The 26,481-nt window shown below is 43.1% G+C and overlaps 4 protein-coding genes across 7 annotated transcripts in view; 2 read left to right on the top strand and 2 right to left on the bottom strand.

The window, feature by feature from the left end:
• ccnd2a (cyclin D2, a) overlaps nt 1–6,012 on the top strand; it is a 130,008-nt gene extending 123,996 nt beyond the window's left edge. For all 4 annotated transcript variants that reach the window (XM_076141859.1, XM_076141857.1, XM_076141858.1 and 1 more), the window contains one exon: nt 1,875–6,012. In XM_076141859.1, the coding sequence (XP_075997974.1) occupies nt 1,875–2,045 (171 nt within the window). In that variant the 3' untranslated portion in view covers nt 2,046–6,012. The remainder of the gene's footprint in view (nt 1–1,874) is intronic.
• A 1,068-nt stretch (nt 6,013–7,080) lies between these two features.
• tigara (TP53 induced glycolysis regulatory phosphatase a) lies at nt 7,081–11,092 on the top strand. The gene is made up of 6 exons (XM_076141860.1): nt 7,081–7,235; nt 8,062–8,099; nt 8,220–8,341; nt 8,567–8,644; nt 8,780–8,890; nt 10,500–11,092. The coding sequence occupies exons 1-6, from the start codon at nt 7,147–7,149 to the stop codon at nt 10,863–10,865; spliced, it is 804 nt and encodes a 267-aa protein (XP_075997975.1). The 5' UTR covers nt 7,081–7,146; the 3' UTR covers nt 10,866–11,092.
• A 4,658-nt stretch (nt 11,093–15,750) lies between these two features.
• LOC142991756 (fibroblast growth factor 23-like) lies at nt 15,751–17,079 on the bottom strand. The gene is made up of 3 exons (XM_076141861.1): nt 16,862–17,079; nt 16,434–16,537; nt 15,751–16,344 (listed from the first exon to the last, which is right to left on the bottom strand). Exons 1-3 carry the CDS (start codon nt 16,995–16,997, stop codon nt 15,916–15,918), a joined length of 669 nt encoding a protein of 222 aa, XP_075997976.1. The 5' UTR covers nt 16,998–17,079; the 3' UTR covers nt 15,751–15,915.
• Nucleotides 17,080–21,683: 4,604 nt separating this feature from the next.
• On the bottom strand, nt 21,684–25,646 carry LOC142992130 (fibroblast growth factor 6-like). Its single transcript, XM_076142432.1, has 3 exons — nt 25,298–25,646; nt 24,437–24,540; nt 21,684–21,896 (listed from the first exon to the last, which is right to left on the bottom strand). The coding sequence occupies exons 1-3, from the start codon at nt 25,644–25,646 to the stop codon at nt 21,720–21,722; spliced, it is 630 nt and encodes a 209-aa protein (XP_075998547.1). The 3' UTR covers nt 21,684–21,719.
• Nucleotides 25,647–26,481: the final 835 nt, after the last annotated feature.

Raw genomic sequence — 26,481 nt, 5'->3', positions numbered from 1 at the left:
TTATTCCGTTGTATTTTGTCGAGTCCCCGTTGGTTCTGTGAATAGATGCAGCAGCCAGAACTTCATCTCTTTGGTTGACACGGCTGCATGTTTCTCCCTGTAATGTGTCAGGCTGTTTGACCTTTGACGCTTTGACCTTTTGTCAGTCAGCCATGCGTAGCTCCTGAGAGGCAATTTTAATGTGAATGAGGTCTCAGTCTTCATTCTGTGGAGGCCCGGCAGGCAGCAAGCAGAAGCTCCAACACAGCCTCAAACTGTGGCCCATCGGGTTTAAATTAGCTGTAAATTTCTGAAGAATGTTTCCCCTCCTCACAAAGCAGCATACTTTCACCCAGCCTCCGGCCACGGGGCGCTCGCTCTCACTCATACTTCCCACAGACGCCTGCTGGTGCTTACAGCAGGCTGTTATGCATGAGTGCCCGGCACAGACAACAAGCGAGCCCGGCCTCTGGATGCACTTCACTCATCTGCCACCAGAGAGCAGTGTTTACCTCTCTCACCAACATGGATTCTCTCCTGAAGCTGTTGAGTAATCCAGGCATCTTGGGAACCATGGATCTTTCCATAACTCTGCCCCCCCACCCCCCTCACACACACACATAGGAATACCCCTCTTTCCCCACCTCCCGGTCCGTCCCTGTGTATTCCTTCACCGTGCTGTCCCCTCCGTCAACCCTCCGTCGGGGAGGGATATCAGGCCGTTGAGAGGCTCCTCTCCCAGGAGGACTCTCAGATTGCCACAGCGGCCTTTGATGGTGAAAGCTGAGCCGTTCAGGTCTCAGATGGATCCCCCGCAGGCAGGCAGGCACACAGACTGGCTCTCGTTAAAAAAGCAGCACCTTTGTGCTCCCACAGGAGGTGGATGTTATTAACATAGCTTTAGTACTACCTGTGTTTTCACCCGCCGTTGTCAAGGCGACCTCTGTTTGGGTTTTGTGTGTTTGGGACTGGTGGGATAGGCCTGGGGTGTATGCGCGTGCGATACACACGGTTGTACGTGCGTCCGTCTGTGTGCGTATGTGTGTATGTGCGCACGAGAACTATAGGATTGGTGTTCAGCACACAACCCTGGTGGGCTGATGCTGATGTCATGCTTGGGTCTGCTCCGTGTCTACGCTCAGTCTTGGCAGTGGTTGCAGCCACTTGGATGGTGGTGGTCTTTCCAAAACCCCCTGGCCCCTCTGCAGTCTAGGGCCCCCCGTCTGCTGCCACACCAGGGAGGCCCAGTTACTCTACACTCATTTAGTTTGTCACTAATAACGATACCTGTGGAAGACAAAGTCCAAACCTTTTGATTCAGATTGAATTGTTTACTTTAGAAGTGTTTTAACTGCTTCAGGGAAGAAACTGTGACGGCAGAACAAAACTGTAACACTGATTCTCACATGTTATCAACCAAAACCCAAGTTCCCATCTTTGAGAGAAAGTGACATCACATTGAAATCCAGCCATTAGAAAAAGGAATCAAACTAGGAAAATTCACCTTGGCTGCAATTAAACTTTTAGTCCAATATCTAAAATATTATTGGGATAACTGTACTTGATGTATTGAAAGTAAAAGTAAAATAAAAGTACAGCATGTGCACGCTAGTATACAGTTGGTTTGAACTACGAAATAACTTCAATTGACTTCATGTTCCATCTTAACATCCCTCCTTTAACAGAAGTTACTTTGGCAGTGTGATGAGGTAATTGAGGCTTAAGTTGTCTTCTGAGGCAGAATCGCTCCTCTAGCAATAAGAAAAGGACGTGTCAAGGTTCCACAATGTTTTGGCTGACTTGATTCTGACAAAGGGGGTGAATTCCCTCCATCATGGGCTTAGAGTGGATGTATGTTTTTGACAGCGTGTGCTGGATGTGTTGTGGCTCCGCAGGACGTTCTCAAAGAGTGCCAGGAGCAGATCGAGCGCGTGCTGGTGAGCAGCCTGCGCGAGGGGCGGCAGCAGCAGCAGCAGCAGCAGACGCAGCGAGGCGTCAGCGCCAAAGGCCTGGACGAGCTGGACCAGTCCTCCACCCCCACAGACGTCCGCGACGTCCCGTTGTGAACCAGCGGAGGGCGCCGTCGCACAGGATTTACAAAAACCAAGAAACATGAAAAAAATCTATTTTCTTAAAAGCAGAAAAAAAAACTACAAAACAACAAAATATTGTAAAAACATCAAGCCCGTAAAATGAAAGAGAAAAATGCTTGCTAGTTGTTGTAGATTTTCTGTTTTTCAGTACAAACACACACCTGCCTGTGTATCATGAAATCAAAGGTCTCTGTAGACACACAAAATAGATTTTCTACAATGTTCTAGTCTGAAATGAATTTGATACAAGAGGAAGCTCTGTTGTGCCTTTGATAGACAGAAGGGAAGCCAATCATATTTGCATTCTGCCTTTGATTGTATAGTATGATCATTAAGTTATATTGTAATCATAGCTTGATAATGAGGCCTTTCAGACAGCTGTGGAGACGCCATTCACAAAGTCACACACGTGGGATCACAGCGGGGGCCCCGTTCATTTTTTCTCTGTTTTATCTTACCTGAGTATTATCATGATGTACATTCTCGGCCGGTCTAAGAGAGGACGGGAGTTCCTTTGAACGACCGCAGCGTCCTCTCGGCGAGACGAGACAAAAGACGAGACAGACAGAGGAAGTATTGAGAACATTTAGCTTAAAAGTCGATGGCTCCCAATTCCAGGGAAGTGACGGGATTGTTATTATTATTGTTATTATTAATATTATTATGGAACATACGTATATGGAACTGAGTAGTAGAGATCAATAAGCTCCTTTCGTCAGGCTGCTTGTGTGTGTCAGAGTGTGTGAGTGTAGCGTGCGTGTGCGTGTGTTTCGATATTAAGCAGTGTGCATTCTAAGGCATGAAGCACTTGAGCAAACATTGGAGTCTGCTAAAAGACTGTGCGGCGACCTGAAGCTGCAGATATTTAGTCCATCATTGTGACGCTGCACCTGTGCTACATCACTGCCTTCATGCATTCAAGTGTATCAGGGTTCATTGTTGGCCAACAATAAACTCACATGCATGGACTAGACAGAAGACGATTCAGCGAGAGGACGAGGGTGAAGGGACTGAGAGCCCCGTATCATAACGAGCATTTCTCTGAGGCGTGTCTCCTCGGACACAGAAGTCATTTGAGACGTTTGTTTATTACTGCCATTCTGTTAAATTCACTTTTTCAAGTTGTTACAAAATGGTGTTTCCTCAGTCGTGATGTGTGTGTGGACAGAGGAGCGACGGTCAAAGAGAGATGACCTGACATGTGAGAACAGGAGAGGACAATGTGTGGACGAAGGTGTCTGGAGGACACTCCTCTATGTTAGCAGTGAAGGGACATGGTGGACAGGGTGGACGGGGTGTGGTCTGGGAGGAAATAGAGAGAGAGTCAGTTTGCAACTTGGAAGGCACTGTGTGTGAAGGTGGAGAGCACAGGAGTGTGTGTCACAGGATGGTAGGAGTGAGAGTGTGCATGAGCGAGCTGCTGTGTTGGAGACGGGATGATGAACAGAAGAAGCCCAGAGGCCCCGTGAGGAGATCAGCTATGAGACAGGATGAATCAGCAGTGACGCAACTAAGTGAACAAAAAACGTTCTGAAATCAAATGAGGAACTGAGACTCAGACTGTACACTGCCAGATCATCCTTTGAAGATGAACTTTTTGTGGAGGTTTAGAGGAGTACAGGATAAACTTTACTGTCAATGCATCTAGAGCGGCATCTGGAGTCCCACATAGGGTCGGTTCAGCTCCCTTATATGATTTCAATGGCAAAGCACTTTGAAAACATTCTCCCCAGGAGACAGATAAGATGAAATGCTTTGGGTGGGGATTGGAGGTGAATGGATGTTTCCTTTTTCCTTGTTAGCCTTTTCTTTGGTTTACTTTGTAGGGCTGGTTTCCCAATCATCACACATACGTACACTTGTCAAGCAAGCGAGTCAAATGAAAGGCTTAACCACCGTTCATGACCAGAGGACATTCCTATCAAAAAGCAAAAAAAACATTCCGATTCAATTTAAGTGCAAGTTAACGGGGAGTCATTTGATCCGATACAAAATGCCAATTATGGATTAGAAAAAGCCTGAATTCACTGATCCACGGATTTTGTTTTGTTTTCTTTGCGTTGTAAAGAAATGAAATATTTGTTTTACTTGAATTTTTCTTTCCATTTCTCTGCGTCACAGCAACAAAACCTTCACACAGGCAATGAGCTAGGAGAAAAGGTGGTGGTAACATCTGATATTTGCACATGTTCTTTGCGGGGCAATGAGGTTTCTTTCATATTTGAGACAGAACAGAGCCCTTTGTTCCAAACCACCTGAGCTGATGATTGATGTGTCGCAGTGATTGGTCAGTTCTTTTATGGTGCTGCCTTGTATTTGCAAAGCTGATCTACTCATCTGTAGTTCAGGCCTATTATCTGTCAGTCAGCAAATCTGTCCCCCCCTCCCCCCCTTTGTAAACCGGCAGACGACGGCACAAAACAAGAGACAGATGACTTTTTTATTTTGTTTCTCCTAACGGGACACACGGCTTTACCACAGCGAGGTGTCTTCGACTTATGCTTGAGTTTTCACGATGGTATGTAACTTTGCTGAGTGTGTTTATGCCAGACTGAAGAAAATTGTGGGAATTTCAATTTTTCAGGAGAGCAACTCGGAGGAGCTTAACTGATAAAAACGGGTCAATTTATTGACTCACACCAAAACATCCTTTGTTTGACCTTTTTTTTTTTTTTTTTTTTTTTTGGACCCCCTTCTTTTTGTTTGCCTCTTTTTGCCTTATGTAAGCTCTCTCCCAAATGTAATGGTTGTGATTTTTTTCTTTTCTGCAATTTTATTGTTGCCTGTGTTATATATTGAGACCACCTTTCAATTTGTGTTTGATATATATTTGTATGGGGGTGACCAGGCCCACAAAGGGTTTTCTGAGATTTAGAGATACTGTATTCCAAAGTGAAGAGAGGACAGAGGAGGAGGTGTGAAGACATCAAGAAAAAGTGTCAATATTTGTATTGAGTTATTGTTGTCTTTTTGCGCTGCTAAAAGCTATGAATTTGTTTCATTTCTTATATACAAAAAAATAACATTACCTAGTTGTGATGTGTCACTTGAGTGTGCTGCTATTTTATAAACATTTGTATTATAATATAATTATTTTACTGCTTAAGAGATACATTCAGAAAACCGAAGTAGATGGTGATAGAAGAACATGAAATGAGTATTCGACTGGAAATGTTCTTTGTACAGTTTGACAGTTTGCTTAGATAGCATGTCTCCTTTCCCCCTTTTTTATCTATTTTGCTCTCCTTTTTCAGTCACATTCTGTATCAGTGGTATTTCCTATACCTCAGGATTACTGGACAAAAAACACACAAATACATCACCTATACCTCTGCAGTTAGGGAGCCTGGATTGGAGAACTTGACAGTGGGGGGAAAACGGCAACAAAAATGGCTTCTTTTTTTTTGCGGATGATTCCGGCTGTTCTAGAGACGAAACAACTTGTGAAAGGCTTCCACTTGGACTTATAAAACTGTACTGGTGGGGGGAATGTTGGGGGGAGGGGCACGATTTACCCCGCAACACAATGTTTTTATTCAATAAATAGTTCAAGCGTGTTCATGTTGTGTTCATGTAGGTGCTAACATCAGATCTGTTTGAGGGAGAGAAGATGGCATTCCTGTGATGGCCAAAGTACAATTCTTGCTTTATACACCACAATCTCGTTGAATGTCACTGAATATGGACTCTGTATGTGAAAAAGATCTGAAAATATTGTACGTGTTCCATTGTAACGGCCACAAAACGATGGCTCCGGCCACATCTGTCACAAGCAACCATAAATATTCTGATATCTGGACGTTTCAATGGTGCAGATTTCCCTTTGAGCTGCCCCCTCCCCCTCCCCCATCCCCCCCACTATAAATCATATCATGTACCTCAATGTCTGTTGCACAACCTCTGTTCAATAAACTTCTGCTTTAAAGAGTGTGACACCACATCAGTTCAGTGGCATTTCCCACGCCTGTGTTCCTTTCCAGCTGTGTGTGTGATTGTTTCGTAAGCGACACACTACATTGTATGTGTGTTTCTAGGCACATATGCACATTTGAATGCGTGTGTGTATGTGTATGTGTGTGTGTGTGTGTGTATAGCAGCAATGTTCAGCCATTGTACAGCAAGTTAACATTCAATCTCTTAAAATCTATACACAACAGTGATAACATGGGTAGAACATGAGGAAGACCAGTTATAAACACTCCCATGTTATTCTGTTACAAAAGAAAAAGAAAATTGTGAACGATGGACCTGAACTTTTTTTCCCAAACTTGACCACAATTTCAATGTTTAGGCTATGTTGTATCTAATATTTCATATGAAGTACTTTGAAGCAGTGCTTGAATAAAAGCAATCTAATTCACAAATGACTTAGTTACCATCAAAGTTAAAAAATACTTAAGTCAAAGACATGTAGCTGCTGTTAGCGACAACATCAGCGCCACTGTAGAATACTTTTGTTGAGAATATGAGAACATTGCAGAAGGTCTGCAGATGATCACATTGGTCTTGGTTTTGAACTTTTAAATTACAAGCATAATTATTTAGACTTAATGAACAGAACACTTGAGGGCCAACCAAATTCCCCGTAGGCCAGAATATCCACCATAAGAATCTATTTCCTGGAATGAATTTAATCAGCCTAGTGGTTCCTCTGCCGACCCCTGCTGGACATTGAGAACAATTACATCTTGCTCTTTTATGTCTTTTTATATTATTCACAGAATGTGATTTTCTGAAATGTTCTCAAACAATTGGATTGCCATAATATTTTGTCAACCATGTGAACCATAGATTCACAAAATATGGTAATAATTGTTTTACTCGTGTGTCAATTTCAGAACATAAAGACAACAAAGTGCTACAAGGACCTAACAGACGAACAAAGTACAAAGGAATTCTACTGTAAATAAAATGTACGTGTATATTTACGTTTATTCACCACTACCTGTGATGGAACTATTGTAATTTTGCATAACTAAAAAATATAAATATGTATACATTTATTTTGTAACGCAATGACGTCAGGGGGCAGGAGTCGTGCGTCCTCTCCCCGTGACAGACGGCAGATAAGTCTATGTTCATACACTTTATGCGTCATAGTTCCGTAATTACTCATTTCCAAAACATGACAACGCTAACTTTTGGTCTAACCCTTGTTCGACAGTAAGTCCAGATAACTTGAAATTTTATTAACATTACATGTGAAGAATTAAATGTGCCGGAAGTTCTGACGCCAAAACAACCTAACGCTGACGTAATTTTGGTGTAATAGTAGTAAAGTAAAGCGATGCTAATGTAGGCTAGATTAAAATACAAACAAACATATGAAGCTGTGGTTGATGTTTGCTGATTAAGAACTACGCTATATGAATGTATGCAGCTCAAAACTGTGAGTAGTTGCGAAGTTGGTGTCGTGTTTCCATGTGGCAGGTGATTGATTCATTGGCCATATTAACTCGTGTGCAATCGCTTTAATTTGTAATTATTGCTGTTTGATCAAAACCTTTACATTGTCAATGTAATCGTCAGCTCGTCGCCGCGGCCTGTAGTTGCCATCAGAGCCACTAGGGGGCAGACATAGTGACGTCTAGGGAATAACTAATAAAACAAATCAAAACACGCTTCTAATAAATGCGTTTACATCTGCATTTAGTGTCAAAAGACTCCAAATCTCTGTCATTCCAGAGTTCTGGAATGACTGCACTCTTAAATTCCTGTCAAGCTCATTTCTTTGTGGGCAACTTCCAAGTGGCAACTCTATAGTAGACTGAAGTATAAGACCAAAACATAAGAGACTGAAAGGTCATTGGGCTAAACTAAGACACAGTAAGTCGTTCTCCCTTCAATGCCTAACATTGGGACACATGAGGACACAATCTCACCTGTAAATGTATGATAATTGAAGTGTGATGTAATATAAAAACAGGTCAACCTGCTAATGATATTAATGATTGTATTTTATCATTGATGAATCATTTATTTCCCTCAGCGGGCAAACACAATACAACAAAGATGGACTGCTACAAGGTACAGTATGATTGACATTATCAGTAGAAGAGAAACAGCCTGTGTCTTCCAGTTTATCTCTGCCTATTAAAGCAGCTGCTCACGTCTGTCCCTCTGTCCCTCTGTTCCTCTGTCATTCAGGCCAGAAGATAGATTCCCCTCTGTCTGACAGAGGGCTGCAGGAGGCCGAGGCTGCAGGCCGGTACCTTAAAGATGTCACATTCACCAACGTCTTTGTCAGTGACATGCTGAGGGCCCAGCAGGTACCATACGTTTGCTCTCAGAGTCTCTAAGTTATGAAACCGGTCACAAGCTTTAAGTCTACATAAGATGGATTTTGGGGCGGTGACACAGAATGGATGGATGGACCTCTGGGTTAGATGGTTCTGTGGTACCTCACAGTGACATATGGTGTAGGAGGGGTAGGAGTGTAAAGCAAAATGAGCCCAGGGACACAGAGACAAGTGACTGTGTGTTGTTTCTGTCAGACGGCTGAAACCATAATGAAACACAACCGCAGTTGTTCCGGTTTGCAAATGGAGCGTGACCCTTTACTGAAGGAGAGGGTGAGTGACTGAACTCTGCACGTTACGGCTTCATATTAGTTATCGTGTTGTGTGTATTTTCATCCTGGTTGTTGTGTGTTACGCATGTTAAACGTGTCCTCAGACTTGTTGAATAAACGGCGTGTCCTTTCTCAGAGCTTTGGGATCATAGAGGGGAAGCTGGTGCAGGACCTGAAAGACATGGCCGAGGCAGCTGGCGTGTCCTATCTGGAATTCACGCCTGCAGGGGGGGAGAGTCAGGAGCAGGTGAGGCCGAGTATCTGTTTCTCTGTCATTTCATTATTTACTCCTCTATTATTTATCTCTCTCCCCTCCCAGGCTTTCCCCTCTGTGCATTTGTCTCCCCACAGTCATTTGTCTCTCCGCTCATGACATTTTCATAGAATTGCTCATTGCTGAACACAGCATGGTGCCACACACCACCAAAAACACTTTACGAACACTATGACTGAAACTAACACACACACACTCAAGCAAAACTCACCACCCATCTTAAAGTCTTGGTATTTAATCCCTTATTTTTGTATTATTCCTCAGGTAACCAATCCAACATTTAAGCACAGAAGTAGAAGCTGTACAGAAGGAGGTGGAAGTTAAAAGGAGAAACAGAAGACATAGAGAGACAAGAGGCAATTAATAATAATGAATATGATAATGATAATGATAATAATAATAAAGACATTAAAAGTGCTTTTAAATGAAAGACATGAAAGCATGATCAGCTTCTCAGCCTTGATTCATAGCCGTAAGCGTCTGCTCTCAGGACCTGGCGCCCCCCTGTGGTTGGAGGTATAATAGCTCTTTGGGTTCATGAAACTCCTTTAAAGTTATATAATATTTCCATTAATAATAAAATGTAATTTGTATCCTTATACAACTGGAATGTTGTGATGAAACCTGAATAAGTGATAATCTAATAATTTGAACAATATTTGGTTAATTTACAATATTTTGACGCAGGAATGTCACCTTGACAGCATGACATCATCAGCGTAGCAGTTTTGTCATTAAAATCTACAATCTTCTAGCAATGAACAGTTTATTAACTTGGCTGTTGACATTAGCAAAGAGATATTGATCAGATGCACCAAAACACCGACACACAGATTTATTATTCTGTTCAGCTCCAGGTCTTTGTTTCCACTTCCTTGTATTTGTAAAGTATCTACCAGTGGGATCAAAGTTCACACAACTCTGTCACACAAGCACAGGATGTTGGTCATGACCCCTGATTAAAAAGTCACCACCTAATGTGTTCAAGGCTGTGGGAGGACTGTGTGCTTGTGCGTGTGCGTGTGCGTGTGTGTGTGGGTGGTGGAAGAAAGAGTGTTCTATTTAAGGGACATTTGTCAAGCCTCAACCATTAGATCTTGGCTTGGTTAACTCTCATGCCGCCCCGGTACGTGACCGGCCTGTTGTTTAGAGCGGATGACGCAGATGTGATGACAACAAATTAGATGTAGGAAGCGCCAAGTCTCCCTGCCACGTGACTCCACACACTAGTTACAGAGTGTTGCATCAGGTTGCTGCTGGCTTGTGTGTTTTGGATGTTGTGTTCCTTTTGAATAAATGTATTTTTAACTTTTATCCGTCACTGCTGCAGCTAATCATTAGAACCAGATGGGATGCTGGATTTTTTAGGTACATGCCAACATCGAGAACTGAGATTCTACGGCCTGGAATTGGATTTTGACCTAAATACAACAACCTCTCTCAAACAGGGATCACTCAAACTGTTATTCAAGTGTAATGACAGCTAGACTTAATATCTCTACTAATCTGCTACTACCAATTATGACTATTGATCCTAAGGTTAAGCAGAGGTGCTTTTGTTTTGTATCCTTGCTGTGTTTAGGTGAAGGAGCGGGTCAAAGGCTTCCTCCAGCACATGCTGCAGCGTGTCGGCACTGAACACTGGCAGACGGAAGTCTCATCTGCAGCACCTGTGGAGGGGAAGGCAGACGATGGGGTCAAGGCTCTCCCCGTCCACGCCCTGGTGGTCAGTCACGGCGCTTACATACGAGTGGCAATGAGCTACTTTGTGGAGGAGTTGCATTGCTCCTTGCCGCAGGGTTTGGACAAATCGCACATGTTGTCCTTGTGTCCTAACACGGGTGTGTGTCGGTTTATTGTGACCATGAGAAAAGAGGAGGACAGGTTCGCATTGTCAGGCATCCAATGTGTGTTTGTCCATAGAGCAGAACATGTTAAACAGCTCTAGAGAAGGAGGAAGGAGGTTTTTAAAGAGATGCATGAGAAGAACATGACAAAAAAGACAACAAACACTCAACATGGGAAGCTCACTATTTAGATTAAGACAGTTTATATATTATGTTGTAATGTTGAAGCTCAGTCAATACCTCACCATACAATTGATTTAAATATAGAAACAATTGTATTATCAAACACATGAAGTTTGAAGTTTACTGTAAGCATTGATACGACACTGGAATTGTTCAAAAAAGGTCAATAAAACATGTTATGTTTCAAAGCAACTGGGTTAAGTTTAATCATTCAAGCCACTTCTTCCCTTCTGAGCCAGTGGTAGGTGATAAAGTGGTATCTACCTTCTGAGAGTGGTTCACACATTGTGCCAGGTGACTCCTCTGGGTCACACAGGGTCATGTGAGGGTAGAGCTACAATAATACAGCCTGCAAACTGATCTGAAACTGCCAAGGCCAGGTTGTAGATGTTAGATCAGCATTGTAAGCAGATGAATAGGTGTAGCTGCAGACCCACTCTCAGAGGATCAATGCTTGTTTACTGCCGACCACTGATTCAGAACTGAAGCTAGTGGTCTGGTTTGCAAGACACAAGAAGAAATAATTCAGTTTTAGACAGCAGTTGACTTCTGGCACACTCCACCCTCGAGTGTGGGTAGTGAGCCTGGAGGCTAACTGGAAACGGTGTAGTTTGACCTTAAAATGTCCAAAAAGTCACCAAAACAGCCCATTGTATGCAAAAGATGACGTGGTTTATTGTCCTTCAAATACAGTCCAGGCAGTTTGTGAGCAAAAAGTAACTCAAAATTACATCCGTGAAAACAAAACAAATAGTTACAACGTACCACGCAAACCACCATTGCGTCTACACAGCTCCACAGCCCTTCTCTGACTCCAGAGGCAGTGTACAATCCCTCCATTTAAAGGCTTCGCCCCTCCCACTGGACCGTACCACCTTTAATTGGAATCAATCACATAATCAATAAACCCCACAGGTAATTTACCATACCAGAAATCATTATATACTGTTCATACTTATTTACCACACATACTCAATCCAGAAATAAGCTTACAAACCCCTTTTAACCCCACATTGGTTAGGGTTCACTAAGATGGACTGAGCATGCTCCCCACAGGCCACTCAGGCACTACAAAAGGCCGCCTGCAACAAGGCTCGGGTCCTTCATCCCTACCCAGCACCGGGAAGCACTGTGGTAAGAGAAATCTTAGGCCTTTCCAATATTCACCTAATAAAGTGATACCCCTAAACAATAACCCTGTTTGTGTGTGACTCTGCAAACTGTATGATAATAACTAGCACAGGAAACTTCAGATGTAACGTGTAGCTCAGTGTGTGCACCCACCAAACTAACTATAGTATGCTACCTGGCTAACGTGGTCAGTATATTGAATGATAGAGAGGTGTGCTAATGTAGTGCGTTACCACTTCACTTGGGTGAACCAATACATTCAGATATCAAATCACAAGATATAGCTTCAATCAGGGGTCTTCAATGTTTTTCAGGCCAAGGACCCCCAAACTGATGGAGAGATGGAGCAGGGACCCCCTACTATATATATTGTATAACATTGTGTTTTATATCAAACTGGACATAGTGCCATGTATAAACATAGCTACCCTGTTATGGTGCATTCAATTCTAAGATATTCAGTGACGTGCAGTGAGGTTTGTGGCTGTGGAGGCACTGACTCTTCCAAAATCAATTTCCAAAAATATGGGCTTTTTACAAAATGACCCATTTGGTCCATGGTTACACTGTCATTTTGGGAAATTGGACCAAAAATTAAATGTGCAGGAAATGACACGAGGAAATGATCCTCGTGTCATGTAGATGTGATGTTAGAAATATTAGAGCTCTAGCTCTCAATTTCACCTAGATGTGGGCTTTTTACAAAAACAAACCATTTGGTCCATGGTTACACTGTCATGTTTCCCGAATTTGGTCAAAATTTTAATTTGCCCCAAACTTGCAGCAAATGATCCTAGTGCCATATGTAGATGATGTGTTTGAATTTCTAGAGGTCTCGCTCTTACCTTGTCCAAGATAAGGGCCTTTCACAGCCATTGCAGCCTGGAGGCTGTGTCTGAAAATGTAGCCCTCTCATTCCTTCCTAGATAGATATGGGCTGTCAGATAGATATGGGTTTTTCAAGTTTTCTCTAGTTTTACAAAATGATGACCGCGGGGTCAACTTTTTCAGAATTATGGCAATATTCACCAATTTGCCCCATGTTGGATTCATGTTAATGTGTATCTAAAGACATTTAAATTTGTGGGGGGGAAAATTTAAACAAAAAGTAAGTAAAAAAATATAAAAAATTGTCTTATCAACCACAAATTTCGCAACCCCCCTGCAGTACCTCCACGGACTCCCTGTTGAAGACCTCTGGCTTAAATCATACAGATGTGATACACAAATGTACCTTAAAAATGTTAACATATTAGCAAACTGTGCATTGTCACCAAACACACACATTACATACAGTAACCTAAATAAATGGTATTTGTACAGTGATGGTTTGAAGGCTCTTGTGATGTTTGCACCTTCACCTCTGTAGTTGCAGTGTCATGGTGGTTGTGTCTCTGCCTGGCTGTTCATTACTGTAAATGCGATCAGCCTTGCACTCTAATGAGTCTTAGCCTCTATTTTTATCCTCCGGGTGTTTAGAAATGGTGTGTAGGCTCGCTGAGCTGCACTCCACCACTGTTGACTTTTTGGAAATGAGTGACTTTTTCATTGTTGTGAATTAACGATAGCAAGGATCACACATGCAAACGCTGTGTTTGTGTGTTAGTGTAACTGTATAGAGATACTTTGTTTCTTGCAGCAGCTTCTCTCTCAGCTACTCTCTGATCTATCTTAAGTATCATTAGAATTCAATTGCTGACATTTGACAAACCATTAAATGTTGAATTATACTCTTAGATTTATCACAAAAACCAGCAGTGAGTGCTACGAGTTACTTTATCTACCGAAACACGAGGAAGACGATGGAGACGATAGGCTTTAAATATCTCAACAATAGTTTAGGATATCTTTTCGAATGGACTTGTGCTTGTCCAGGGCTTTCCAATTACATAACCACCTGTTTGAGGTCAGTGTGTGTGTGTGATTTTTCGGTGCCCTTTTCTTGGAACACTGCTGTCCCTGTGCAGAAGAATGTGCAATAATTCCCTCGATTTGTTTGTCGTCCTTGTATTTTTGTGCAGTTGGCTTCATCTCCACAGTGGCTACATGTTGACTTATTTATGACCTTTATTAACCCTTGCACTCTTTTTTTTCTGTTAGCTGTAATGATTCATTTGACAAAAAAACTGAGTGTATAATAGAAGAATGAAAATTTTGTCCGTTTCTAATGGAGCAAATCTGTTCCATTGGGCCTGTTGGTCACTGGTGGGATCAGAGCAGTTTCATATGATCCTTCCATGCAGCTGTCACTGAACACATCTACAGCAGCGTGTCTGTGAAATCACTGTTGCCAAAGCAAAAATGTACCAAGCAGAGCAGAAATGTGTAAGCGTTTGTGTGTGTGTGTGTATCTACAAACAGAACAGACAATCTTAGCAGTTGATAACAATTTATTTCCCTACAGCAGACAACAAAACAACCACCGAAACATGAAATATATAAATAATAAAACGGAAGGTTACACATGAATTCAGTTTGCACATATATCAATAAATAAATAAATATCTTTTCATTCTTATACGTAGATCGTTTGTATAAATGGCTGCAGATAACAGGTGATTGTTCTCAGTAATAACATGAGGCTCATCAGAGGGCAGATTTTAAGTCTAATTATACTCATACACATGTGAAACATTATCAACATTATCCTCTCCACACATATGCAGGATGACTCACAGGTTACACACTTTACACATGCAAAATAAACATTGCCACATGCAGCCCTTTGTTTAAAATTTAACCCACAAAGGAGGTGAAAGGACAGCAGGACGTTGGACTAAATTTGCCATAATGGTGAAAATCCCCTGACTTGTCCTTCATCTGCTGTTCAAACAGGCTTTGTACCACCGCCTGTGATGTAACAAAGTTTCCAAGTGCATTATCATTTGTAGTAATGTCATAAAAGCAGGAGCAATGATTTGTTGTTATCTCTTTTCTCAGAATAAGCATTCAGATATCCAAACATTTGATAGGACGTCACCCCTTTTTTAGAGATTTACTCAAACCTGTCCACAAATGCAAATTAACTGAACTATTTTAATCCATCTAAGCTTTAATTATGTGTCAGGACATACTGTATAGTTTAACTTTTATAGTATAGTATAGTAAAAGTGTTAACAATAACAATTATAACTAAAGACCCAAGGCAGTGAAATCCTAAAGCATGTCAATGTCCACAATTGAAAGACAAGTTGTCTACATTTACAGATGAAATTATTGACACACTTGCACTTTATTCAAATCATTCACCCATTACCTACATGTCAACAACAAAACGGACACGGTAGAGAACAGACCTTCTAAAATGGCCGGGACAATGTTTTTGATACGAGCTGCTGTTTTGTGATGCAGTGTGTATCACACTAAACGTGAGAAAGAGCACAGAGATCCATGCAGCAGATCCAAGCTATCTTCAAGCTCAGTGGAACAGTTTCAAGTTGCACTGTCCATCCCGGTCTGAAGGACAATGAGCTCCATGGTAGAAGACTAAGGAAGCTCCCACGTCTGAGACATGAACACAAGAATGCTCACCAAGCGACAGTCCTTTTGTCAGAATGTGCTTTGGACAGACAAAACTAAACTAGAGCTCCGACCCTATGTTCACACATGACAAAGCAGAGAACACGTCAACCTTACAAACCTGCTCCATGAAGCACCAAGAACAGATGGAAAAGAGCCAGTAAATGCCATTTGGGTTAGAATTTAAAATCAACTTTTTTTAAGAGGAGGGCTTTGAGGATACTTTGGATCACATCTGTACCTGCTTCCACTATGCAGTCAAACAAAAAGGACCAATTGCTGACTTATCAATACATTCAAATTCAAAAGTTCTCTATTTTAGTCTTGTTCTGTTCGGTCAACAATATTTTCTTTAACAGGACTTACAGGTCCATTGGGATGTAAAACCTGCAGGGGGTCATCACAGGAGGTGATGGTCTCTTTGGACACAGCACCTGCCGGGGTCTGGTCCAGCTTCCCTTGATCTGTGTCCTGGTGGTCCTTGACGGGGAGCGTGGGATGCGACTCGGATCTTAAAGGATCAGAGGGGTTCACGTCGTCGCTCCTCTTTCGTCTCTTTACCAAGGAACCCAGGAATCTCTCCAACACACCAGAGAGAGGAGCAGGTGACTCCCGGGGAGCGCGTTGACCCTCAGCTCGGTCCAGTTTGAGCAGCCGACCCCCGTTTGTAGAGTAGAGCACGTCACGGTGATTCTCCACATCCAACCGAATGCGCTGGAAGAGACAGTCTTGTCTGTCCATTTGTCTCTATTGGTCAGAAAAGTAGACAAAGTGTTAGAGTGCCTGTTCAACCTGTGATTATCGTCTGATTTCACTCAAATGATTTTGTTACTCACAGAGTTGTACAGCTCTCCCTTCAAGTCCAAACACACAAACCACTTCCTCTTCAAATCAAATATTGACACAAAGTTGCCTGCTTTTGTTCTTACTGGCAAAATGACTACAAGAAAACACATTTAAACACAGAATATCAGCTGAAACCAACATTTTTCTATAAACCTAAGCATAACTGAAACACAACAAAAACATCATTGCATGCAAGAAATGTATGTTTATTCAAAATAGGCCTAAAATACATCATATTTATGGAGAAACATCTAGAACAACCCCATAATATATGTGTCTAATGTGTAAAAATGTGTGACAATGCAGCTTTTTGTATCATAACATATCGTGAAGTAACTGGAGAAAATATTGAAATCATTGCATCACTTTTGCTTTGTAAAATTGAAACGTGATTCTATGTATGAGGGGGCAAACTCACCCAGAGGATCCTGGGGCACAGCTTTCCTCATGGATCCACTCAGCTCCACATGGGACCGTCCGAGCTTCAATCTACAATCCGCCGGTACACATACATGTACAGCAACCAGGAAGAGCAAGAAAAGCGCTGGTTGCATGATCGGAGCGGACGCTGTGTTATCTTTCCTCCAAGCGCAAATGGTCAGGTTGGTGCCTTGGCTGCTACTAGAGGAGGAGAAAGTCCAACAGGTCTATTTAAACAGAGGCTCTATAGAATGGTTAACTCATTTACCAAAATTACTCAAAACCTACCTTTCTCTCCGTGGTTAAGGGTTACACCTCTTTGGCAGTGCAACAGGCTGAAGAATGTGCTTGGATCACAATACAGAAGCTCAGTTTGGTTGCTCTGTATGTGGGCGCTGCATCCATTCACTAAATATCTATTATTTCACTGCCTGAAATGGATTTGCAAGCTGTAATTTAGTTTGATTAAACCTCAGTGAATCAAACAAATGGAGTGACTCGGCCTGTATTAGGAGTTGCAGAGGCTGAGGGAGAGGATGGAGAGATGGATTCATGAAGTTTACTCATTTAGAAGGAGAAATTGCTCCTAATTCTGGGCTTCTGAATGACTTTCTTGCACTACAGACAAACCTATCAGGACGTCATTTTGTTATTGGGTTGATGTTGTTGATGAAGTTCTGGACCAATTCTGAGGTGGGCCAAGGTCCAGCCAAGAACCCCTTTAATGCTGATGCAGATCCAGGACTTTGTTTTAATATTAACTGAACATTAGTGTGTATACATTTCTTCATATCAACGACTAATATCAGGCATATTTACTCCCTGACAGTTGGTCAGTCGCAGCACTGTGTTGTGATTGTGTAGTTTCTTCTTTTATTCCGTTTGTTTCGGGCTTCCAACTCTTTTCATTTGTTTATTTTGTTATTGTTTGATATCTTATTTGTTGATTTGTTAAACTTTTGTTAAACTGCCTTGAATTCTGGTTTATTTCACACCATCTTGTATCTGAAACCGTAAGACTTATAAATAAAGGAATTACACATAAAGCACATATATTATAGGAATTTCTCTATGGCCCCTTAAGCTTTAGACAGGAAAGTGTTCATGCTGTGGTTTCATTCACACTTTTGCAATCAAATGTCTTAAGAATATAAGTGTAACATCACTTGCACCGATTTCCCAAATGTTCTTTCTTTGACCTCCTTGTGAATGTAAACCTTCCTCTGCCTCTAGAGGGCGCCAGAGACCAGCACACTCTGACTGTTCAACGCTGCTCTATAGGCTCAAATCTGTGGAAAGCAAATTATGAAGCATTAAATCAATCAAACATCCAAATGTAAACATTCATTCACAACAACTTTTACAAAACGTCTTTTATTATCATTTCAGGAATACAGTTGACTGCTGTGCACAGCACATACGTACAAAAATAAAAGGAAAACCATTTGTAATATAGTATTTTACTCACTCGTCATCATATTTTTCAGAAACAAATGATTGGAGAAGTCTGTCATCTCAAAGTAATTTACAATCATTTCAATAATCGGAACTAAGGCAGAAGGTGAGGTATATGTTCAAAAAAGAGGAGGGGGACTCAGAGGAAGCACTTTCCCCTCAGTGCAGGAATAGAAAACTGAGAGAAACACAAAGGCTGCCGGCCAAACCATCCACCAGAGTGAACTGCTGCATTTAGAACCAGTCCGACAGGGACCAGGAGCACAATGGCACAATCCAGACACTGGATCCATAACACACACACACACACACACACACACCAGAGCATTTCAGAATTCAGTGTGTGTAAAGTGAAGCAGGGGGTTAGTATGTCGAGGAGTTAGTGCTACCGTCCAAACCTGCTCTGCCTCATAAACATCTAATATACTTCAGACTTTCTTTCTAAAGGTTTTACTCATCTGATACCAGAATTCCACTTCATTTAAAGATCAGATCTACATTTGGCATTAACATGACCTGTATTCAAACTTAGCAGGCGTCCTTTATAACTTTACAAGTCCCATTCTGCCAGCTCAAATAGCGTGTTAGTGTCTGTGTGAACCGGCTGAAACACGGCACAGTAAAGAATCAATAACACCGTCCTCATCCAAAACAAGCCTCTTTGTGTTCTTGCGTGTCTTCTTGTTTTGACGAGAACGAAGGACAGAGGCAGAAAACAATCATTTGCACTCCATGAGGAACGATTTGCACCTTGTTTAATCATAACCAACAAAGTCACAACAACTCCTGACGGTTCACTTCCTGGGAAAACGTTTGTCTCCTTCAGCTGAGCGACGCTTGTTGGTATAGCACAGTTTCCAGTTGACTAACCAGTCGACTGAGCAGAAGTCATTTCCTGGAAGCATTTGATTCTGTCTCAAGTGGTCTTTTGCTACATAAATACCAGCTCAAACCAGTCAGACGTCCCCTTCCACAGCAATAAGTCACCTCCTTCCTTCCTTCCTTCCTTCCACCCTTCCTCTCCTGTGAGGACAGTACAGCACAATGCCCTGTTATTCCTGACTCAACATAAATCCATCTGATAAATCCATGAACGGAACATGAGTGCAGACACACACACACACACACACACGTACGTACGCACGCATGCACACACTGCACATTCGTCTCTGCTACTAGACATAAAGGGCTCTCACAGCGTGTGTTACAGTCGAGTTAAAAAGAGATGTGAGCTAAAATACGATGACATAATTTAAAGAACCTTACTACTTTCTTTTCACCAAGCCGACCTCACATTGCTACTTACAGAAGAGTGTCAGGCCTGATAATATAAATTAATTCAAAATAATCAAAAAGGCAAAACCATCCTGACGCTTAACTGCCTGCTTTCATTGCACATCACAAAACCATCAACCAGACTGGGATAGATAAGAGGAGCAGACGCACCACAACGTTAAAGTCATGAGATGAAGTAGCAACAGAGAGAGGACAGAGGGAGGACAGATAGGGGACAGGGAGAGGACATAGAGGACAGACAGAGGACAGACAGAGGACATAGAGAGAGGGCAGAGAGAGAGGACAGAGGGATCACAGCTTAAACAAATAATGGATGCTACATGCCAGAGTCCCACACGTCATCCTCACTTACATCTTCACTATCCTCAAGTTCACTTCTCATCCTCTTCCTCCTCCACAATGAAAAGCTACAGTGTCTGACAGAAGACAGCGAAGCGAGCAAGAGGTTGAATTCAAGTATGGTTTAACGCTGCTCATTTAACCCTTTGGTTTCATTGCTTTTCGCTACATTGCTCCTATTCTTCATCAACCCCGAAACCAATCTGACTCAAGCACAAACCGCAGCAGAGATCAGACAGACGGAGTAAACCTGAAGTATTATTCACAAATCCCAGCTCCTGTTCTCCGTAATTCAAACCGGAGTATTTGCACCGTTTCAAATGAATGCACCAGACCCTTCACACTTAGATCTCTTAAGACTTAAGTTAAGTCTTCACTTAAGTCACCGCTTTTTGCATAAACATGTTACTTTACATGTCATAAGTGCCAAATAACATCAGAACAGCTTCCTTCATCACGTTTGCAACAATGGATCTCAACATTTCAACAAACAAATAGAATAAATGACGTGGACATTGGAGTGGGGGACACAAACAGGTGTGTGTGGACAGGTTGTGCCCACTGAGGGGAAACAGCAGACAGTAGACAGACATGTGGACATTTAGCTTTGTCAATATTCTACTTAGAAGCTCCCACAAAGGTGTAAAAAAAAAATCATTCAAAATAAGCAGCTCGAAAATTGAGCAGTTCCACTTACATACGTAACACAAATACATGCACACACACTCTCTCACACACACTCTGGCCTCATGATCTTGCTACATTTGAGAAAAAATAACACCTGGGATTGTCAAATGTCCCTTTAGCGTGATGGGGGGAGGGGGGAGCAGTGACTCTAAATCTGTCCGTCCATATTAACAAGAGTGCAGCATGGAGTCTCAGTTACTTCACCCATTTAAATATGGAAAGAAAATAAAGTGGGAAAAATCTCCGGCCCTCTAGGAATTGGGCTTCGGAGGGAGTGATGACTTGCGTTTCGTTCCTATTTCTGACTTGAGCACCACGTTTCTCACATGCAAGGGGAAGAGGAGGGGGCGAGGGGGGCAAGGGGGGGCAAGGGGGGCGCAAGTAGGAATTCAAGGCACCGCTACCTCATGACAAAGTAAGAAAATAAAACACACACACCCCCCCCATGTCATGTTTGATTTCGCAAGAGCTCCAGTCGCCCTTACAGCTACACACACACACACACACACACACAAACACACGGGAGGATCCCAAACCGAAAGACGACGTCGACAACAACAAAAGGATCTGAATTAAACAGGCATTCTTCTCTGTAGAAAGTTCATGCACACCGTTTTTGTTCATCATCATCTTCTTCCTCTTCTCCTTCTTCTTCTGGTGCTTTGAGGTAATAGCGTATCCGTCTCACTTCCCTTCCAGAGTATGTATGAGCTGTCCTCCCTCCGACAGGATGAGGACGAGGACTCACTGATTATAAGCAAGCACCCATGGAGACCCGGGGGGACAAATGGAGCCCCTCCATCCCACTTCATATCACAAGATCAACCAAAATCATAAAAGCAGCAAAGAATGGCATTTCCATCGTTTCTAATACAAAGTCAATCTACCCAAATATACATATAAAGATTGAATAAATACTATCAGATATAGTGGTGTTTCTTTCTTGTACAGTCCGTGTTGTGTTTAGTGTTTTGGTGGTGTATGAGTGTGTGTGTACGGTATTTATGTTACCTGGGAGATACTCCACATGTGCAAATAAAGTTTTGTTATTGCCAGTTTTTTCTTTTTTTTGCTGTCTGTCATATTCGGGGCAGGAAGTGCGTCACAGTCATGGCAGTCGTGGCCTTGTTGCCCCTCTTCACTCGCCCGTGCTTGCTCAGCGCCATGTACCAGCCCCGGTACACCAGAGACTCGTACGCGTTGTAGTTGTTCGCCAGCAAGCTCTCCTTGAACTTACACTCGTCGTGGAAGACTGCCTGCAGAGGACAGAGAGGGACAGAGGAGGAGAGAGGAGGACAGAGGAGGAGAGAGGAGGACAGATGTGAACAGAGGAGGACAGTGAGCGGCTTCAGATTTTGAGCAATTTCTTACATTATGAACATTTAAATTTACATCTGTTCATTAATTTTTCTCTATTCATCTATTAAACCAATTGCACATACAGGTACAGCTCAATATATTAGACTCTGGTATCTTCCTCATGATTGTGTCGCCTACTGAACCAGACTGAGAGACAATGTAAAGGCTCAGGAAACCTCAGCAGGTGATTTGAGTTAATGAGCTGATTAGTGTGTGACATCATGAGGCTACAATATTGAACTTTCTCACAATATTCAAAGTTTCTGAGATACTGAACTTGGGGTTTTCATGAACTGTACGCCATAATCATCGAAATTATAACAAATAAAGGCTTGAAATAGTTAATTAATTAACTTAATTCATTGAGCTGCACCTGTATAAGATCAACAACTCCAAAGCTCTAAGCTAGTGGTTCTCAAACTGTGCTACATGTACACAGGTGGCAAGAAAATGAATTCATGGAGATTCTATCCGGCAAGTAATCTCGAATAAACATCTTGAATTCTTTTACGTTAAGTTATATTGTTTGATTGTCTAATTAAAATCAAACACTGCTATTTTTTAACACAGTGCAAGTAACGTCTCTTGCGTTACTTGCACTGTGCCTTAAGTTTGAGGATCACTGCTTTATATGTCTTTCAACTGTAACTGTAACTACCTGTTAACAGAAACACACAATCATTTAGTCATTTAAAGTAATTGCAAAACAAAATCCAACTTGTATAGGCAACGTTTAAACACTTATATTCCAAAATAACATAACTGTTATTCACTATTACTCAATAATTGAGTATTTGTCTGTATTGCCATAAAGAAAATGCTGAGTAATTAGAATTGATGAAATGTTCTCCGACTAAAACGTTTAAATAACAAATACATCCATTTACACACACTTGGATCACACACACTTGGATCCATGCCAATCAATCACATTACAAATGGATACACGATGTTTGATTTATTGCCTCAATCGAAGAAGAACCAAAGTTGCATGTAAACACAGCGAGTGATGTCTGATTTAATGTACAAACTGATCACGTTTCCATCATATAACTCCTGTGCATAATCTAATGGGACTGTGTGTGTGTGTGTGTGTGTGTGTGTGTGTGTGTGTGTGTGTGTGTGTGTGTGTGTGTGTGTGTGTGTGTGTGTGTGTGTGTGTGTGTGTGTGTGTGTGTGTGAAGAGCGACATGCTGAGCTGACAGAGTGACTGGAGCAGCACAGTGGCAGAGCAGATTCCTTTCATCTGAGGCCATGTGGCTTCATTCAATCTCTTATCGGCTCATCAGACCTCCTCAGTCCCACGAGCCGACGCTTCATCACTCACATTCTGTCTGTGCAATATGTTGGCTACCGCACGTAAAGCAGCAGGCAGGCAGGTGTGTGTGTCTGTGTGTGTGTGTGTGTGTGTGTGTGTGTGTGTGTGTGCGTGCGTGTGTGTATGTGTGCCCTGAGCCCCCCCTCGTCCACCAACACACTCATGATGCTGTACGTCATCGCTGTAATTCTACATTAAGGCCTTTGAGACGGAGTAAAGAGAGAGAAGAGTGTTTGTTTGTCTGCTGTAAGGAGTCTGATGTTTCCCTGATGTCTTGTGTGATGTCATGATTTGTTGATGCTTGTAGGGTTCAGCATGTCACTGTACGAGCAACAATCAGGAAGAAAATGTATGAGGATGATGTTTTGATTCTGATTCTGATTCTGGGAGCCATTAGGACTTCTGTGGTCTGAATAATGAGCCACTACAACTTTATAGAACCCATTGTAAATACATTAAAAAAGCACATAGAATATGTTCAAATGTCATGACAATGGCTAAACATATCTGAGCAAACTAGCAGTTTAAAACTTGTTTAGTTTGATTATACTTCAGTGTGATTGAGATGACATGTGCATATAGAGTTACTGAAAGATTATAACTTTATTTCTGCAATGCGGATTACACATTTCAGATCATCTGGCGTGTGGTGAGGAGTGTGTGTGTGTGTGCTGCTGCCCTGCATGCTGCAAAACAAGGGTTTGCCTTTCAAATCGATTTCTAAATGTGCTGACAGGTTCAGGTGTGTCTGAGGGCTTTCCTCTCTCTCTCTCTCTCTCTCTCTCTCTCTCTCTCTCTCTCTCTCACACACACACACACACACTGGCATCCCTGCTAACAGCATCACTATTCACTCAAAGCCCATTAGTGCCTCCACCAATGCACTGCACTGCAAATGACTGTGGGTGCATGAAACAAACTACACGTATCATTTCGCAATACACAGCAAGCAGCACCCACCACCCCCACCTTACCCACCCACCCCCACCCTAAAACATGACTGGCACACACACACACACACACACACACACACACACACTCCAAAAGGCGGAGGATCAAAGTGCATGTGCGCCCTCTTCCTCACACTGCTGGGACAGTAAAGATACGGTGCATACCTACCGTTCCGTATAACCTCCCGCGGCTGTTCATGGCGACAAATAACTCGCTCTTCACCCCGAACAGGCTCACCACTCCTCTCTCCACCGTCGAGATCTCTATTAGACCTGATGACGGGGGGCAGAGACAACAACAACAAGAACAACAACAACAAGAACAACAGCAAAGGTTCATCGCGTTAGATTCTGCACCTTTTTTTTTTTTTGCTTAAGCATTAAGCTCCATCTGCACCCGTGGGTGGAACATTGCTGCGTTTACAGCGATACCTTTGTTCCCACACACACGCACACACCCCTCTCACACACACACACCCTCCCTCCCTCAGCATCCTACATCTCCATGCATGCGCCTCTTGTGTCATATTTAACCGCACTGTGATTACAGCAATCATAATTGCAGGGGAAGGGGGGGGGGGGGGGGGGGCCAAACCGCCCTCCTCTCCTCCTGCAAGCGTAAAAATAAGTTGTGTCTAAAAGCGTCCATACATTCATGACATGACTGAGCCTGAAGCAGGGGAGGGAGGGTGAGGGTGAGGAGGGTGAAGAGGGTGAGGAGGGGGGGTTGTGGGGGGGCTTCCAGCACTGATGGATGCTTGTTTTTAATAGATTTGTCTTTGCCGAGGAGGAAATTCAATGCCCCCTTCTCCTCCTCCTCCTCCTCCTCTCCACACCCCCCTCCTCCTCCGGGTCGGATGATATATAATCATGCAAATTTTAAAAAGAGGGGCTACACCAGCGCGCGCTCCTCACCCTCATCATCACCCTCATCATCATCCTCATCTCATCCTCATCATATCCATGCGTATTGACCCTCCCTCCCTTTTTGTTCTGTCTATTGCATTACATTGGTGGAGGTATAACTCACTGTACTGGTTTTCATTATGTGCACCGTTTATCCTGCCGTCGGGGAGGATCTGAAGGTGAAACCCGATGCCCACATTGCAGTAGAGCCTCCGCACTCTCTTGATGCCCAGCAGATAGTCACTCTCCCAGTTCAGCTCCGGTTTCTCCCCGGAGATTCCCAGCACCGAGCGGGAGAAGAGGGTCTCCCATCGTTTCTCCAGCAGCAAAGTTGCGTTGGTCCGGCTGCTCTGTAGCGGGTACGCTGACACGATCCCCAGCACAAAGCCCAGGAGAACCACCGCGGTCAGCGTCCAGTGCGGCGTGCCGGCCTCGCAGGACATACTGACGAGGAGCCTTTGCGCAACGGCCATCCGGTTTACCTTCAGGCCACGTGGTCGAAATTAATGACCCTAAAAATACCGCTCTTCTTGTTTTGCTTCCTTCGGCATGCTGGCTGAGGGTTATTTTTGGAGTGCAGATCAGGGCTTTGGGCATGAAACGAAAGCCCCGGTGCAGAGGAGGAGAGGAGACGGGAGAGTGCGCGGCAGAGCTGGAGGTGATGGTGATGTTGGTGGTGGTGATTACCATGTTTTGCAGCTCCTCTCTGCGCCTCTCCCTCTCGCTCTCTCTCCCTCTCCCTCACACACACACACACACACTCTTTCCCTCTCTCTCTCTTTCTCTCCGAGTCGTCTCCCTCTCCGGTGGTGACGGTGAAGAATAGAGCCCCTCTAACACACTCACCAAAACCCTGATTCAACCATGCCATGCAGCGCTTTCGCATCCCTTATGATGACATCATGCTGACTTCACCGCTGGAATAATGCAAAGGTGGAGAAGGTGCTGACAGCAGGGAAAACGACCAAGTGTGTGGAGAGTGGAGGGGGAAAGGGGGTGGGGGGGGGGGGGGGGGGGGGATTACTGTCACCGCATAAGAAGAGGAGAAACCTTATTGGTGGCATTCAGAGGCCGTGGGACGTTGGGCCACTCTGGCTGCTCCCAAATTGGGTCGGTGGTCATATGTCTGTCAGGCAGCTTCCATATTTAGAAGGAAGGTGTAAAAACAGTCCCACTTGTCACCGGAGAGAAATGGCAGAGCTCTTGGCCGCACTTCTTTTTACTTTAAGAACTTTCCCCCCATGAAGCACATCTGGGGTTAAATCACCTCCATGCTGGATCACAGAGACTTTTTTTTAGAGCTTCTTA

This window comes from Genypterus blacodes, unplaced genomic scaffold, assembly GCF_046128005.1.
Source record: "Genypterus blacodes isolate CSIRO-AG114 ecotype Tasmania unplaced genomic scaffold, CSIRO-AGI_Gbla_v1 ptg000021l_1, whole genome shotgun sequence".
In the NCBI taxonomy this organism is placed as follows: Eukaryota; Metazoa; Chordata; class Actinopteri; order Ophidiiformes; family Ophidiidae; genus Genypterus; species Genypterus blacodes.
The sequence above is the reverse complement of the archived record's forward strand: the minus strand, read 5'-3'. Positions and strand labels throughout refer to the sequence as shown.

Excerpts from the sequence above, each read along its gene's own strand:
- LOC142991756 (XM_076141861.1), bottom strand. The coding sequence starts at position 16,997 with ATGCAACCAGCGCTTTTCTTGCTCTTCCTGGTTGCTGTACATGTATGT. Across the intron at positions 16,538-16,861 it reads TGTGCCCCAGGATCCTCTGG|TCATTTTGCCAGTAAGAACA; the intron begins GTGAGTTTGCCC and ends GTTTTCTTGTAG. Across the intron at positions 16,345-16,433 it reads AGGGAGAGCTGTACAACTCT|AGACAAATGGACAGACAAGA; the intron begins GTGAGTAACAAA and ends TCTGACCAATAG.
- LOC142992130 (XM_076142432.1), bottom strand. The coding sequence starts at position 25,646 with ATGGCCGTTGCGCAAAGGCTCCTCGTCAGTATGTCCTGCGAGGCCGGC. Across the intron at positions 24,541-25,297 it reads ACATAATGAAAACCAGTACA|GTCTAATAGAGATCTCGACG; the intron begins GTGAGTTATACC and ends CCCCGTCATCAG. Across the intron at positions 21,897-24,436 it reads GCGGGAGGTTATACGGAACG|GCAGTCTTCCACGACGAGTG; the intron begins GTAGGTATGCAC and ends TGTCCTCTGCAG.
- tigara (XM_076141860.1), top strand. The coding sequence starts at position 7,147 with ATGTTCATACACTTTATGCGTCATAGTTCCGTAATTACTCATTTCCAA. Across the intron at positions 7,236-8,061 it reads GGTCTAACCCTTGTTCGACA|CGGGCAAACACAATACAACA; the intron begins GTAAGTCCAGAT and ends TATTTCCCTCAG. Across the intron at positions 8,100-8,219 it reads CAAAGATGGACTGCTACAAG|GCCAGAAGATAGATTCCCCT; the intron begins GTACAGTATGAT and ends TCTGTCATTCAG.